Here is a 17,935-nt window from a genome sequence, read left to right as displayed (position 1 = left end):
TTGAGTATCAAACCCACGAGAAGCTGAAGGTAAATAATCTATTCTCTAAAATACTATAACCCACTTATACGACCATCTATGCAAAGCTAGAAGATATGGTGTGTGTAGAGATTTTTACTAAGAAAATCTATGCAAAGCTAGAAGATATGGTGTGTGTGTAGAGATTTTTACTAAGAAACTACAAGTGCTAAAATTAAAATAAAAAAGTAAAACTAATGCAAGAATAAGCAAAGTGCAATAAAGTAAAATGCAATGAGATGAAGTGAAGTGAAGTGAAAGGGAGTAACTCAAGAAATCAAGTGTTCAGAAAAATTGCTATTTCATTTGTGTGTTGTCATAATTAGTGAAGCTCATCATAGTCTTTTTAGTGCTTCTAGGGAGGAGCCATAGATAGGTGTAGGTATATACATGTGCAAGTACACCCCTAGTGATTAATCCTAGGCCATTTTCATGAGCAAAAAAAGGAAATATTAAGACATTCTAATAATGTCCAACCGATGTAAGTTTAAAGGTCCTCAATATTAGTCCCCCCATTAACATGCATCTAAGAATTGGGACCGGGTTTCTGCCGCTCCCACTTTCTCACATTCTGCCAACATGCAACGGTGATAACCTTATGCATCCCCTTGACATATTTGTGCACTCATATATTAATACATAAGACCATCATAGAAGATAATAAATACTTGTATGCAACCAACAACAAACTATATAACAATCGTCATGAACAATTGCCATGAACAATTCAAACTATATAACTCTACATTGGAACCGACAAACTATAAATCCTGATACTGACACTGGCACTCTTATAATTTCCTCAATTTTGTCAGAAAGAAGTAGCCGTTGTAGTGACCTAATATACAAACATATACAATATGAGCCAACACAGATCAATAGATTCAGCTCAAACACAAAACACTGAGCAAAATAATTGCCTGGACACTGTACCACACAACACGTGACACATGGTACGGTGAGGCCAGCTTGCATAATTACAATTGCGAGATAGCTGGTTAACTACAGAATGACAAGATAAAACTAACAGATCACACATACCGACTAACTGAATCTTGTTGGGTAGAATTAATTACATCTCCCATGATCTCGACCATGACTGTATTTTTTTTCCATGAAAGGAGCATCACACAACAGTGTTGCCAAGGCACTGTTCAATTCTTATGAGAGGATGAAATCATCTCATCTTGCATACCGGTCACTTTACTCGGTTTGGATGGGTCATGCTTGATGCATGGAGCTAGAACCACAGTATGCTGAAAACTGGTAACTTTCCGAGGTATCCCGTACCCTCTATTTGTGCATCATGGATGGCATGTCAGCGTTTTCTTAGCAGCCAGCGGATGTGAGGAACTTGTCATAAGGATTCAAGACCGGTAGCTTGCAGAAATTGGAGTAGCACTGGTCATCGTTTGTGAGCGGAATTAGCCCATTTGTTGGAGAATCTGGCTCAGATGACTCAAGCTTCCCGGTAGATAGTTCACCAACCTGCAAGTATGATATCATTAATTAGGAAAGTTGATTTCATCGTACCATGAGAGAGGAAAATGTACTTGTCTGACATGTCCAACTGTTAATTCCATATAATGTAGCACCATCTAGAGCTGTTTACAATGTAGGCAGCTCAAGTTGCTCGTGATGTTTTGGGGGGTCAGTACTCACCTCTTGTTGGTGGGCACTCATGCAGACAGATAACTTTTTCTGCTTTCCGATTAAGAGAGCTTCACATTGGTTGGCTACATCCTTAAAAGTCAAGTCATGATTTGTTGACACAGACAATCTTCCAACATTCCGGGATGTTTCCACAACCTGCAGAAGCAATAGCCTCTTTTTAGCATGTATTGCTGCATCTTAAAAAGACAATTATTACCACATACATATATTTTACTAAAGGCTATTCGATCAGCTTCTACTATGGTCAGTAAACCAGAGTACCAAAACTAGCAGATAATACATACTGATTCGAGAAGCTGATTCACGTCAAGAAGACTATTATCCGATGGATTTCGGGACTGAGGTTCTGCTAAACTGTCAGGTTCAACAAAGGTATCATCCTCGAAAACAAACCCCATTGGAATAACCTGCATAATAAGTCCCACCACAACATAAGAAAACCAAAATGACTAGTTTCTGGCTCTTGATATTTCTTCTATTGCTAAAAGAAGGTTGATCACCTCCAAGGATTTTTGGTGCATCTTCGCATTGTATGCATGGGATTTTGAAGGAGATGCAATGAAATGAGAACCAATAGGACAAACATCATCTGCAGAGAAATCCTCAAACAACTGGTTTCTTGCAGTATTCAATTCTGACTGCAGAAAATCACGGCATACTTGGAAGTTAACAGTTAGAGCAGCAGAAAATGTCAAAACACGACTAGGCAAGGGTATCCTTGTGACTTACCTCAGACAGCTCCAAGCTATCAAGTATAATGGAAACTGCTATTTGTTTTGACTGATCATTCATGTTGATATGAGAGAGAGATTTCAGAGCAAGCTCGTCGTCTTCTTTCGAACCATAGGCTGCACTGTCAACAGATTGCAATCTGAGGTCTTCAACTAAATGAAGAAATGGATCGGCCTGTTAAACATATCGGTTATAAAAAATCAACACAAACTGCATAGTAACACAATATATGAGTACCTATAAAATAAAAGGCACGAGCACAAGGAACATAACAAGAATAGGTGAAATTTTTGTCATCAATGATCCCACCAAACAGCTTATTTCTTGAGATTATATTGTAATGGTTCGAATTGATCAGATACTGTACACAAAATGAATGGCCGTACACAAGAACTGATAATATAAACTCAAGTGCTGTTGGTTGGTCACACAGGTATCCAACTGAATATAAGGTACTTTTGCACTATGCACCATATTTTCCAGGGAGAAAAAAACTAAAGAGTTCATTAATTAACCTCGAATAAGAAATTTCTCCATACTGTTGTTGGGACATGAGTACACAAATGTCTTCTAAAACAAAAGGAAAATGTAGGAACACCATGTTTTTCTAATAAGAAAAGAAATAGGAAGCCAGTTCTCATCAACATTTGTTCTCTTTTTTCAAGAATCCTACATCTGTACTCTTTGTGCAATTGAAAAAAGTTGGATTTGTGGACTCTCTAGATTGAAAACATGTATTCACCACAGAAAACATAATGAAACAAGGGTGTGTAATTTAACTTACCGTACTTTCAGTCAACAAATCTTTAACAACTGGAATGAGTGTAGGAACATTAAAAGCTTTTGAAAAGAACACAATCATAGATGTTGCCAAAGTAAAAAGAGAGCGCCTGCGTGATGGTGGCAGAAAACCTGCAAAACATGTTACACGTTAAGAAGAAGCCCAGATGTTATGTCATTTTTATTGTGAATTAACATGTAAAGATTAACAAAGAACAAGCTGACCTATCATTAAATAAAATAACTGAATAGAAAAAAGCAAATCATTGTTATTTTTATGAATCACATTTCAGTGGAGCAAAAATAGTTATACGTGGGCGCGGGTTTCAGGGCCTTAATCAGGCCCTGATGATCCTGCTGCCTAAGCGCCCGGACATGGCGGCACTGGGGTGATTACAGGCCGATTAGTTTTATCCACATCTTCGCCAAGCTTGTGGCTAAGACCTTGGCCACACGGCTAGCCCCTAGGATGGAGTAGCTGGTGGATCGTAACCAATGTGCGTTCATCCGCAAACGGTGCATCCATGAAAACTTCATGTTGGTCAAGCAGACTGCTAAATTCTTGCACAGGGAGAAGGAACCACGAGTGATGCTCAAGTTGGACATAGCTCGGGCGTTCGATTCTGTCTCGTTGGGATTCCTCATGGAGATCCTTCGCAAGATAGGTTTCGGCCCTAGGTATCGCGAGCTGGTTTCCATTCTGCTGTCCACGTACCAGGGTGTTGCTCAATGGCGAGCCAGGCCCCCCCATCTGGCATAGGAGGGGTGTGAGACAGGGTGACCCCATGTCGCCGTCGTTGTTCGTCCTGATGATGAACTCGCTTAATAGGTTGCTGGCCAAGGCCATCGAGTTGGGTGTCCTCAAACGGTTGGCTCAGGTGACATCGGTGACACTATACGCGGACGATGTGGTGACCTTCTACCACCCTGATGAGTCGGAACTACGCGCAGTCCGCGGCATTCTGGATCTCTTTGGGTAGGCCTCGGGATTACACAGCAACTTCGCCAAGTGTTTGGTCTCCCCCATTGGATGCTCGGTGGAGGCTGCTGGTGCCGCTGGACTCATGGGATGCCAGCTGGCGCAGTTTTCTGTGAAGTACCTTGGCATTCCGCTATCTACCAGGAGGATGTCAGCCGCCTCCTTCCAACCCCTGGTAGATCGGTTGGCTGAAAACTCCCTACCTGGCGTGCTTCCATGATGCCCAGGGCTGGGCGTTTGGCGCTGGTTCGCGCGGTGCTCACGGCGATCCCTTTGCATTAGCTGATGGTGTTGGGGCTGGACAAGAAAACCCTGAAACGGGTGAACAAGTTTTTGGGTGGCTTCCTGTGGGCCGGCAGGGCAGAGGCCAATGGAGGGCATTGCATGTCAACTAGTCCAGGGTGTGTCGGCCGCTGCGGCTGGGGGCCTAGGAATCCCCGACTTGGCACGCACTGCGACCAGTTTGAGGGTGCGCTGGGGATGCGTACCAACCCAACGCGACCGTGGCGTGGGCTCGATATGCAGTTCTCTAAGATGGAGCTCGACGTCTTCACGGCCTCCACTACGATGGAGGTAGGCGATGGAGAGTCCGCCCTCTTTTGGGAGGACAAATGGCTGGATGGCAGATCCATCAAGGAGATGGCGCCGGAAGTGTATGCGCTGGTCCCTAAGCGCCGCCGGAAGGCGCGCACGGTTCAGGAGGCGCTGATCGATCGAACCTGGATCCGCGACATAGCAGGTGCGCCAAGCGCGCTCGCACTTTGGCGGTACGTGCAGCTATGGGGTAGGCTTCGCGATGTGCAACTTTTGGCGGAACATGATAGGATGGTTTGGCGCTGGATGACGGATGGCCAATAAAGTGCTCGATCCTTCTATGACACCCTCTTCCAGGGGGCCATCACGTCAGGGTCTTGGAGGCTGAATTGGAAATCTTGGGTGCCGCCAAGGGTGAAGTTCTTCATATGGCTGGCCTGCATGGACAGATGCTGGACGGGTGAGAGGCTGGCGAGGCGGGGCTTACCGCATGCGCCTACATGCCCGCTGTGCGATCAGGCTGTGGAGACCATGGCACACCTGCTCACTGGGTGCTCTTTCTCCAGGACGGTGTGGTTTGAGGTCCTCTCGTGGATCCGATCCACTTCAGGTCCTCCCACGGTGGAGGGTGACTTCGCGGAGTGGTGGTCGCACGCTGTGCGGACCGCCCACCGCCAACTGCGCAAAGGAACTTCGTCGATTATCATGCTTACGGCGTGGTGGATTTGGAAACACCGGAATGCGGCGGTCTTCGACAACGCGCGGCCTTCGGTGGCGTCCCTATTCAACGACATTAGGTCTGAGGCGTGGCAATGGGCGGACGCGGGAGCCCGGGGTGTCCATCAGCTCCTCCCCTAGACTAGTTTTTCTTGGGTTGAGTCGTATGGCGGGGTGTGTCCTCTAGGGGACTTGTACATATAACCTTCTTTTCTATCAATGCATCGAAACGCAATGCTTTTGCGTTTTCGCGAAAAAAATAGTTATACATCAAAAACTCTGAAAAACATTTTCACGGAAGTAAATACCTGCGTGTAACGAAATACTTCTTAATGAAAAAGCGAGCTGAAAGCTGCCAACCATAACTTCTAGACGTGAGTTCTGCAGTAGATAAATTAGGTCAAACCACAGAGACTCATGGAATCAAATGTCAAATAAATCTTGCAGCTCTGGAGCCTTAGAATTTAAGGTTACAAGAAATGCGACAAAAAAAGATTCACATAAGCAAGAAAATAGTCAACTATCTTAACAGTTCAATAGCCGAATATGGCTGTGATCTATAATCTGGCATTCAGTCGTATAAGAGAAAAATGGGAGATAAGTTACTTTGATAAACTCCAGTCTTTCAGATCAGATCCTATAAATCATGCTATAATCGGCGATCTGACACAGCGAACAAGATATGATAGTTTATTGTCACTGTACCTGCTGAATTTATCATACTCCCTCCGTCTCAAAAAACAGCTGCTCAAGTTTTTCTAGATATGGATGTATCTACACACTAAAAACATGCCTACATACAACCGTATCTAGACAAACTTGAGCAGCTTTTTTGTTTTGGGACGGATGGAGTAGTTTATTGTCACTGGCAGCTTACGTATTAGATCGATTGCTCGTACAGTCCTGGGTTCAAATCAGCCTCCTTGCATAATAAAATGCAAGTGAAAGGCTGCCTAGAAATACCTTTCCCCATACCCCACAATGTGTAGGAGCTTGCAGCACTGGGTACGCCCCTTTATTATGTGAATACAAAGTGGAATCCATATTTAGACGGTTAAACCATTTTGGATATACTTCACTCAATAGTTTTGAAAAACATTGGCTACCAAATACCAACACCCTTTTAATATTTAGAATGACAATTCGGAAATCATATGCATAGATTTTTATTAGAATTTGTTTCTAGAATGTTATAATTTTTTAGGTTTTACACCTATAATATAGTAAAATAATTGGTTAGACTTGGATCTTGGAAACTATGTCAATGTATAAAATGGTTTTCAAGAGCTTGAAATGCCTATAACGTTACTTATTTCAGAACTGTACAATGCGCCTCTCACGGTCTCACCTTGGCTTCAGAAAATAGTAGCATCAAGCTGTAAGTATGTGAAATTGCTTCATAGTTTCGAGGAGCATTTTCAGGTGACAATGCCTGAGTCCATAGCGAGGAAAGCAGAAGATTTGCCTGACGTGCACTCAGCATGAGAATGACTGGTTCCTGCATGTAAAAGAATAAAACTTCATGTTCTGTCAAGAATTAGTCACATTTACTAAATGATCTTGTTAGCCAGAAGATAGCTGAGTATAATACATACTGTTTCCTGAGTAGGTCCATCGGAGTTACTTAATTCTGTTGCAAACGGTGAAGAAGTATCTTTTGTACTAGTCATCCTTTGGAGAGTCTGAGACTTAAACATTTTTGGCTCATTCTCAGTGCCCTGATCCGAGTCCTCACTGATGGGCATTAGATTTGTGCTATCCCGGCGTGGACTTTCGCGAAACGAAAACACATCTCTTTTTAGCTTCCCAAATATAGCCGCAGAAGATGAGAAAACTGATGATTGCCTGGATAATGTCCTGTGAAGATTATTTTTGCTCGTCTGTGGAGTTCCTGAGAATGAGCATGGAGAGACAGAAGAGGGAACAAGAACAACAGAGAAAATCCGATGCGCCCCTAAATGGGTCTCGCAATCTGGATAGACCATCGCCATATTCAGTTGATGAAACAATGCTTCGGGAAATGCCTACAGTGTGTAGTATATCTTGTTAAACATTCTGTATAGAATAGGACAGAAAGACAAAATATTGTCAATCAAACATACTTTGCTCTTATATGTCAAGTTTGGCAATGAAGCAATTATCTGGGCGGTACGATATGCTGCAGAAATGGTTGACCGTGCAACAGGTGTGGTACTTGAAATATTTTCCAGTACTACAGCTAATGTGTCAAGGATAGGTCCAGCATCACCAACCTGAATAGCATAAAAGAAAATTCAAGGAGCATGGACGTGGGTGGGCATGGTTGCAAATGATCTGTACCTTGCATATAGCTAAAGAAAAGAAAATGGTGTTTCTGAAAAATCTTTAGAAAAAACTTACCTTCTTAGACAATTGAACAAGACATTCATCTACAGCTTTCCGATATCTGTTATTCCATTTGTTATCATCTCCAGCACCAGCATCACTGTCCAGGGATTGCATACTTTTACCCAAATGCCTCACCATATCACTTATCGCTGACATTATTGCAGTAGAAGATTGTGCTTTGGAATGCTCAGCAAGGCGTGATGTAACTTCAATGATGTCTACAATCATATCTGGAAGTTTCGATACATTCTTGTGCTCAAGATGCTTGACTAACATGGACAACAATATATGCGCATTCTGTCCTGCCAGCCAATAATTTAAACTTATAAAAAATAGAAAATTTATCAACACTAGCAATAATATAAGATAACAAGATAAGCACGATTGCGTAGATATCTTGAAGGAAGTGTAAACTGCAATATTAGTAAAAATATGTCACTTAAATCTTTAAAACTGAGAAGACGATGAAATACCAGATTTTTCCATCACAATCTGCATATCCAGAAGGACACACAGTGCAAGTCCCTTGGAAGGTGACCACACATTGTTATTATCAAAATAACGAAATATTGTCTCCAGAACTCGACGGATAGTTGTCGCTTCCCTGGATATTCTAGCAAGGTTGTGAAGACAAATCCCTGACCAGAAATTCTGACTTCCTGTTTCTTCTCTGTGCAGGAAAAATGATTTAAAGAGATACGATATTAGGGAAACTTATTAAGACAACAACTTCTAAAAACTCCAACATTAAATTCTTTACATTGTCAAATTCAATGCACCGTGTGCAGCTCTAATATCTTTCCATGAAGAAACCCTCGCCAAAATGGTAACACCGGGAGGGTCATGACCATCAGCTTTGAGTACTTCATTCACCCAGCGACTTCTTTTTTCCTCGACAGTGTCATCATTATTCTCAGAATTTGCATATGGGCTCTCATAGTTTTCCAGAACTGCAGAGACAACCTGTGCAACAAAAGAACATAACTAGTGTGGCAGAATAGCAGTCATCCTGATACATCATTATGCTCCTCTGGTTATATGGTCTCCACAGAGTTAGGAACTAGCTGGTTTTCTGTTACATTTGTTTGTACTAAAACTAACACAATGGAAAATGGAAAATATCATCAACATTAAATCCTTGGGTTGGACTTTTTTTTCGCGAAAACGCAAAAGCCTTGCGTTTCAATGCATTGATAGATAAGAAGGTTTTATGTACAAGTTTTTAATTGGTTGATTTGTTTTTTAATAACACTACCATAACGAAAAATGTTATATACCATATACTTACATTGTCCAGTTCGGCAGAGATATGGGAGTGTTCACCCATAAACCAAACCTGAAAACAACATAAACCAACATCAGACATGAGGATTTTGGATACACAGCAGAAATACAATTGTTCAGGGGCCGAAAATAGAAGAAACATTTCTTGGATTTTGCCCAAATATGAGGGCATGGTATGTTTTGTATTGACCGACCCATCCCTTGGCAGGACGGTGCAAGGACCAATTTGTTGTTGAGGGGATCAAATGAAGCATCTCTATTGGCATGATCTCCGAAGGACTGGAGATTTTGAGGACATCCATGTGGACATTTTCTAAGTCTAACCATACTACATTTTCTTTTTATAAGACTAACAGTTCAATACATATAACTAGTAGCAAAACCCTGAAGTTTGTTCACTGTCATCCGCTTAGCAGCTCTCCATCTGAAAAAAAAAATATTTGTCACCATCGATCTATGTTGCAGGCTGATACGCCACCATGCATGCTTCTTATTTCCCCGCCTCTTTCAGCTTGTCACTTTGTTTATCCTCTTCTCTTTTTGCTGCAGCCATATTGAGATTGAGATATCTGGAGATCTCACAGGTCCAGTTGTGCATAGAAGCAAAGTCTTTTCCAGCTACACGCTTGCCCACTCCTCGCAGCGTCTTATTCCTCAAGTCAACAGCAGTCACCGCTTCCTTGGACAAGAGGTAGACAACATCATCGTCCATACTCATCGTGGGGCAAGACCCGACAAGGACTGACAGCAATGCTGCTTCCTCGGTTGGCTGGACAAGTATTTCATCAGAGGTGACGGTGAGGCCAGGGATCCAGTCCTTCCACGAACCGATGGGGATTGGTATGCTCCATGTGGTGGCCTTCCAGCCATCACGTACTTCACGGCGTGGCTTTCGGTAGAACCATTCCAGGTAGGAAGCAGGTGGCGGGTCAGGAGGATCGTCTCTTGGCAGGCCAATTTCCATCTCGATGTATTTGATGCAGTCTCTGCTTAGGCTGACGGTGATGTCCCTGAAGCCATATGAGCAGTGCTTGTGGTACAACAGCCAGTTACCCCTCGACGGCGGTGGCAGCGGCACGTCACGGAGCACGGGATTTTCATCGAGCACGTTGCAGACGAGGATGCCGCGCCAGAGGTCGACCCAGCCCACGGTGCCACCCGGGCCTCCGAGCGTGATCGCCTTGGTCGTCGCGTGGTACCGCTCCGTCTTCTCCACCGGGCACACCATGTCCCTCAGCGGCTCCGCCACTGACAACGTTTTGGAGCTCCACCGCCCTTCGGTGGAGCGGTACAGCCAGAGGTTGAATTCCAGCGGCTCCTCGAGCGTGCCGTCCTCGTTGAGCGGCGCATTGTACAACGTGTTTCGCAGAGCGGCGATGGCATACTCGTCGTCGCTGCAGCGCAGGAGGGCCATCTCGCAGTTGAGGAAGGTTCTTTGTGGGTAGGGAAGGAGGTGCAGCGACGGGTGCTGAGGGTGCGCCCTGTAGAGGAAGTAGTCGCCGTGGACAATGCCCCGCCGTGCGTGTCGGGTTAAGGGGAGGCAGAAAAGGACGAGGTCGGCCTCCGTGGCCATGACCTTGGGCTCCCCCGCGAAATCGTCGGGCGCCGGGCCTTGACGGTGGACGCAGAAGTGGGAGACGTCGGGCGGGCGGGCGATGGAGAAGGTCACCTCGATGCGCTGGCCAGTGCTGGTGATGCTGCTGGCGAAGGTGGCGTTGGGGCATCTGGAGCTGTAGGCCAAGAGGTCAAGGAGGACCCAGCTTGGGGCGTCTTGGCCATCCAAGATGGGAAGGGGAGGTGGGTTCGGCGGCGGCGGCGCCATGGCACAACCTGATCGATAGACGATCCAATCCCAATCGGAGATGAAAAGGGAGGACGAATGAAATTTTCTGACCTACTTTTGTACCTGCATCCTTTATTATCTTTTTTTGACGGTACTGCTGCATCCATTATCTTTTTTTGACGGTACTGAATCCATTAATATCTTGGTGCGTGTGCGTGATCCTTTTATTTTACAAAAATAATAGAACTCAGAGATACAATATACCTTTTCTAGCCCGCGCTCCCTATAGGCCCGTGAGTTCTTTTTTTTTTTGAGAAATTATCACGTGGCAATTATAACAAAACAAGTACAGAATGTTTAGAAATTAAGCACGCAGTAAAACGCCTGAAAACGAGGGAGGAAACGTTTGCCCAACGCATCAAACCGAATTCCTGCAGCAGTTCGCCACCGCCGCCGGGACAGACACCGGAGGAAAGCTCAGAAAGCCATCGTCACCGGAACCGAGAGAGCAACACCGCCACCTTCATGCTTTGCGAGTCGAAGAAGCTCGGAGCGAGCCATTGCCCATGCGGCAAGTCGACCGGGGGGTACCCCGTGCATCATCTCGGCTCCAGGTCGGAGCCCTCCCTCCGACGTTGGCAGAGAAGAAGCACCAAACCGGCTTTCCTCGAACCACCAACCATGTGTTGGGCCACCCAACCTCCATAGAATGCCGCCGTCGCCAAGAAGCTGCGCGGGCACCAACATCAAACATAAAACCCACCATACCAGAGGGACGGTGGGATGCGAGGGACGGTGGAATGCGTTGTCCACAGATCCCTCGAAGCCACCGCCATGAACGTAGTCGAGAAGGAGCCTTATTCCACACAATGAAGCCACCTCCATCAAAACGCTGGCGCTAGACACACTAAGAGCATGTCTAACAGGCCCCGTATTTCGCTGCCCCGTATAACTCTCTTATTTCGCCCCGTATCGAAAAACTGCTCCATTTCGAGCCATTCCGTCTAGCAGACCCCGTATTTCGCCCCGTATTTTCAAAAATAAAAACCCCGGGAAGTTCATCTTCATTGATCATACTACGGATCATACATACATTCCGATCATACTACGGATCATACTACATCTAACTACGGATCAACCTACGTCTACTCGTCAAGGATGACGTAGGGGATGAAGGCGATGGAGGCCGCCTCCTCCTGCGCCTCCCGCGCCTCGAACTCCTGGACGGCGGCGATGGCCGCCGCCTGCTCCTCTGCCTCCGCCCGAGCTTTCTCGGCGGCATCCGCCTCGGATTCGGCCACCGCACGGCGGAAGGCCGCCTCCTCCTCTGCCGCCTCCTCTTCCTCCTCGCCGCCTCCGCTTCCTCCGCCGCTGGTGCTGCCGATGGTCGCCCTCCATGCCGCCATCGCCGCGCGGTCGCGCTGCCACTGCGCGCGCCACTTCTCGAAGGCTTCGCCGCTCATCGGCTTGAGCGGCGGGTCTTGCCGGTACCACCGCCCACCCGCGGCGTACTCCCGGAGCGGCTCCGGCACGTACAGCGCGCCGGCGTACTTGCAGGCCGCGCGACGGCTCCCCGCGGCGGAAAGCTTGCACTTGAGCCGCCAGGCTTCCTCCACGGTGTCCGGCGAGCGGGATCGCTTCGATCCGCTCGCCGGAGAGGCTCTACTACGGCGGCGGGAGTCCATGCAGGTGGCGGTGGGTGGAATGCGGCGCGGGGGAGCGACTAATTGCTCGCCGGAGCAGGAGGAGGAGGCGGCGGCGCACGGCGGAGCTAGGGTTGCGAGTGAGGGGTTAACCCCTCACTCGCACCTGCGCCCACTATATGTACAGGGCGACGGGGCCGATTTCCTGGGCCCCGTATTCCGCCGAAACGGGGCGGCCCGAATACGGGGCCTGCTAGACGGCCCAAACTGCGCCTGCCCCGTATGTCGCCGGAATTTTACGGGGTGGGCGGGTTATACGGGGCCTGTTAGACATGCTCTAAGCCTAACAATATCTACACGACCGAGACGGAAAACCATGGTTCCCCCTCCTCCCTGTCTCATGTCTATGAGAGAGAGAGGTTCCCTCGGGAGGAGCGGTTTGAAAAAATAGGCATGTGAGTCGGGTTCAACCATGCCCTGGTTACGAAAATTCCCTCTACTATTATAGTCTCGGCGCGCCAAGGCCGGATCTAGATTGGCCATGGGCCGGATCGAGGCCCTAGTGGACAATGGCATGATACGGTGGCTAGGCGCACGGCAGGGTCGTACCATATCCATATGTGAGATGGAGGTGCGGCATCGATTTCTCCTTTGGTCAGCTAGTTCTCGACGATCAGGCAGGCAAAGTGGTGGATGACGACTATGGCAGTCGTGGCTGTATTCTCTCCAGATGGAAAACTATGATTTAGCTTCCTGGCCGCTGGCACGTTGTTTCCTTGTTTGCCTTGTTGAAGGTATTGGTTCCACTATCTGTTTCGGGGAGAATAGCTATTAGTTCGATGTTGGTTGGATCAGCCAACATCGGGGTTCTAGGGGTGATTCTTTCTTAAAGGCATTTTCTTGGAGCGTTGCACGCTTTGTCAGATCACATGCCTCTCAACTAGGACTAGTTCACGATCACGAGATTTGTGGTAGGATTATGCAGATGCTATCACGAGGTATGTCTTACGTGTATGACATTAGATTTTTTTGGTAAGCCGATTTGTTCAATATCAGTGTTGGGACTTACTTGGAATTATTTTCAATAATTTATAATAGATTTGTAAATGGAGGGAAAGCTACCAATGAGCCAATCATGTGTAGAGCCACAAGTTATAAGGAAGAAAGGAGTACCATGGATGAAAGGGCTTGGAGCCCAGCTGCATGAAGAATGGATATCTTCTCCTTCTCACCCAACTCTTGAGCCAGATGACATAGTTTGGGAATTTGGCTCTCTAGATTGAACATGTAACTGCTGTCAATCTGCAACAAGAAGAACATGACACATAACTCAAATTTTACAGAAAACAAGAGTTTCTGTTGGGCGATAACAAAACTCAAAACTACTACGAATTCACAAACTGATGCCTACCCGAATGTCCAAATACCTGGTAGTTTACAAAGTCAAAAAGTGTTTGACAGGCTAGTATCCGTAAGTCATCATGTCTATTTTGCTCCAGTGTGGTCTCTACGATGGTTAATAAGCTATTGGCAAAAAGGGGCCTGCAAAACAGTGACTTCCCTCATTACAGCAATTATCCATACAAACAGAACATATAAAGATTCGCAGCAGTTTTTAATGTTGCCAGAGATCAGAATCTGCCCCTAATAGATATATCCCCCCAAAAAGAATCAAACTACATATACAGTTGGATAATGTAAGTGACAATATTTTAGTTTACATAGCAGGAGTCAGAAATATGTAGTGATCATACAATGAAACTGTCAGAAATATGCTACAACATTCCAACATTTAGCGACTAGAACCTTCAGTGACATATTCAAGAGGGAAAACGCAACTAGCAAAAATAACTTACAGTTGCTCCTGACAAGAACATATCACCTTTCGGTAAATCGCCATTACAACTTTCACCGAGCCAAAACGCTCAGCTCTCAATTCTTTGAAGAACTTTTGCTCCAAATAAACCGTGATCTGCGGAAGTGCATACACACCATTATTTAGGTTTTCCAACTTGTGAAACTCGACGAACAGGCACTAGCCGCCATCGGGTTTTTATTTTGAAGAAGAAACAAGAAGTGTAGGGAATTGCACGCCCTAGACAGTTATATAAAGTCTGAAGGAGAAATCTACCTTGGGAACACGGAGTGGATTCTTCGAAACGTATTCGCACAGTTTGCCTATCTTTCGATCATTAGGCGGCTCATCCTGAAAAAAGAAGAAGAATGTATGTAGAACTCCTCAGTCTCCTGAATGATCATAGAGGACGCACTAATGCAGTGCACGCATGTACTGATATATAAAATTGTATTCCAGCAGTGTGCAATTGGAAGCATCGGTATTCGAAATGCACGTCACCTGGGACTTGGGGAAGATCTCGGCGAGCAACTTCTTGTAGCGCTTCACGGGGTGCCGGGACCTGGTCCGCAGGTCGGGGCAGAGGAAACAGAGGCTCTCGCACACCTCCATCGTCGTCAGCAGGAAGGAGCCTCAAACTCCACCATTACGCGCCGTACGCGATACAGGCCGCCGCTCTCAAGCAAAGCCGAACAACGAACATCAGAGAAATCCCGTCGCTCCCAATTCCCAACTTACACCTGCAAGAATCAAACAGACGGTCAAATCTAAGATCACCATATATGTGCGACAAAATTCACCGCGGAGAGCAATAGCGGAAACTGTTTCCGATTGAACAAATAATAGCGCTCAAGTTTCTGGGAGCACGTTCGCCCTCCATCGGGACAAAATCACGACACCAATCCCTAATCGGAGGCGCAACAACCGAAGCGCGGGCGAATCGCCGGGGATCATGCCCTACGCACCTGGGCTGTTGATCGATCGGCGAGACGGCCGGACGCACGGCGCGGCGGTGCTGGTCCGCGCGTCGCGGCGATCGTCGATGGCGGTCGGGCGATGGATCGGGACGGAGATAGGGGGAGAGAGAAGGAATGGAATGGAATGGAAGGGGGCTAGCTGGTTCCTCCTCCTCCTCTTCCTCTTCCTCTTCCGCTCCTTCCTCCTTGGTCTCCGCGTCGTCTGCTGGCGCGCGGCTAAATTGCTGTTCTCCCCGCTCGCCCTTTCTATATCTGGACGGCGTTTTCCGGGCGAACCGTTTTGTTTTCTACACGCGCTCAGCGGAGCGCTGGGGCCGCACCTGCCACACGCAACGGAACGGAACGGTTTGCCTGCTCGCGCTCACTTCATCCAAATATGAGCAAATCGATTTTCAGAAAAAAATCAAGACCAAAAAATGTGAAGTCATCTTTGTGAAACAAATAGCGAGAGAAAACATCTGAATTTTGTGTTACCAAAACAAGCACATGTGAACTTGTTTTCCTAGCAATGATTAGAAGCCCGGCATCCTTGAAGCTCCCAACTCCTCTCTGGAATTGTGACCATAAAAATATCATTTACCCTTAGCAATGAAGAAATCTATTGAACAATCTATTTCATTGCAATACCTCATTCTAACAACTCCTATTCTTTTAGAAAGTAAGATCTTAACCTACATGCTTCACCCTGGAATCGATCGATATCTGGCTTTTCGTGCCTTCTTACCTCCGCTTACTGCTGCTTCTTAAATGAGAAGCCAACACAGCCTTTTTGGGTCTGATCGAATAGAACCTTGCCTTCGACCTTGCGACTGAATACTCTTCGTACGGATTGATGACTTGGACCCACTTCTCCATACGGTGAGAGAGAAGAGGAGATGTAGACTCGAACATGTAACGCAGAGTTTGATTAAAAAGAATTTCCCCAAGTTTTGGAGGACCTCATTCCTTAGGAATATATTTATGGGTTTGAATAATTCTCAGTTGACTAGAAACTAATTTTGTCCTTAGTCAAATAATGTCAATAAATCTCAGTTGCAACCCCGTTGGAACATGGGTTGCAACTACACCTTGGCATGGGCAGCCCCGCCCGGCCTTGCCTGAAAATCCCTCTCCAGACTTGCATGTCGGGCCTGGTTCGGGACTGAATTTGGAGCCCCAAGGCCCGATCAAGCTTAGGATTGCAAAAGTGCAAATTAGGCTGGGATCTAACTAGGCATGCTAGCCCGGGTGGGGCTTTTCCTCGTTAGGGGTGGACTCAATCCTAGTTTCTAAGCCCATCGATCAGACTAGGTCGAGCTTGGGCCTGGGTATACAGAGTCGGCCTTTTCTAGGCCCAGCCCGAGAAATGCTGAGATGTAGTTTCCACTCACCATTACCACGAATCATGAAGCAAGTTTAATAGTCTAGGACATTTTTCCAACCTCACTGAAAAAATTCTGATGCAACCCAACTTAAAACTCAAGTGCATGAATCACGATGCAAATCCGAGGATGTAGGACTCGACTAAGAACTAAGTTAGTTATCGACTAGCTGAGAAGTAGCAAAACTAATATGTTATATATAACTTTTCAATTCATAGGATTTTAAGCCATAGAAACTTTTCCCAAAACCTTCACTATGAAATATCTTGCATGCAATAAATATTATTTATGTGGATGGAGGGGAGTTCGGGATGAACGGCAGCGCGTTCTCGGAGAAGGTGGTGGCGGTGGTGGCGGGAGGAGTTGGGGATCGGTGGAAGTTCATTCAAGCTTGTGCAGGTGATGGTTTGGCGGCAGGATGTGGCAGCCTGAACCATGGATGCGCGGTAGCACGTACAAAATGGTCGCCAACGACCGGCCAGTCATGCCCGATCTGGGCGGCCTAGGCCGCCGCTGCTGCATGTGCCTCGTCGGACCTAGGGTGATGGATGGTTGTGCGATGGAGGTGGGCACTGCGTTGCTCATATGTCGCTGGTCGCCTGCCATTTCCTGTTGCGGTGGATGTTCTGAACCTCCTTCGTCGTCTATGGGCGACATATGGCGGCAAGGGGGGGATGTTTTCATGTGCATCAAATAATAAAGGTTGCGGTCTGATACGTTGCAAACGTATCTATAATTTTTGATGCTCCATGCTTGTTTTACACCAATTCCTCTATATTTTATATGCACTTTGCATCATTTTATGATATTTATTGGACTAACCTATTAACAAGTGCCACAGTGTCAGTTTCTATTTATTATCTCTGTTTATTGCAGAAAATGTCCAAAATTGAAAGTGCTCGGAAAATTCTGGAAAAATCACAGAAATTCTAACATGCCAGAAGACTCCGGGAGCCAGAAGGGGAGATGGAGATGTGCCACGGGGCAGCCACACCAAGCCCAGGCACGGGCCCAGGCCTGGCCGCGCCTAGGGGTGGTATGGGCACCCCGTGCACCCCCTCGCGTTGCCTCTTCGCCTATAAGACCCCTCTGACCTAAAAACTCCGCAACATATCACCCTCCGTCCACGAAAATTTCTGTAACCGCCGTCGTCGCCGAAACCAAGTTTCGGGGGACAGCAGTCTCTGGTTAGGTACCCTGCCGGGACGGGGAAGTGCCCCCGGAGCCATCG

General features: G+C 46.6%; 1 protein-coding gene across 1 annotated transcript; it reads right to left on the bottom strand.

Moving 5' to 3' along the window:
- Positions 1–809: 809 nt before the first annotated feature.
- On the bottom strand, positions 810–15,553 carry LOC127305723 (protein SEMI-ROLLED LEAF 2). The gene is made up of 20 exons (XM_051336247.2): positions 15,332–15,553; positions 14,868–15,106; positions 14,643–14,717; positions 14,368–14,483; positions 13,939–14,053; positions 13,685–13,813; positions 9,090–9,137; positions 8,562–8,764; positions 8,275–8,471; positions 7,814–8,103; positions 7,537–7,686; positions 7,030–7,458; positions 6,783–6,932; positions 5,743–5,815; positions 3,209–3,336; positions 2,422–2,598; positions 2,193–2,330; positions 1,977–2,099; positions 1,681–1,827; positions 810–1,506 (listed from the first exon to the last, which is right to left on the bottom strand). Exons 2-20 carry the CDS (start codon positions 14,976–14,978, stop codon positions 1,348–1,350), a joined length of 2,958 nt encoding a protein of 985 aa, XP_051192207.1. The 5' UTR covers positions 14,979–15,106; positions 15,332–15,553; the 3' UTR covers positions 810–1,347.
- Positions 15,554–17,935: the final 2,382 nt, after the last annotated feature.

Source organism: Lolium perenne, chromosome 6, assembly GCF_019359855.2.
Source record: "Lolium perenne isolate Kyuss_39 chromosome 6, Kyuss_2.0, whole genome shotgun sequence".
In the NCBI taxonomy this organism is placed as follows: domain Eukaryota; kingdom Viridiplantae; phylum Streptophyta; class Magnoliopsida; order Poales; family Poaceae; genus Lolium; species Lolium perenne.
The sequence above is the reverse complement of the archived record's forward strand: the minus strand, read 5'-3'. Positions and strand labels throughout refer to the sequence as shown.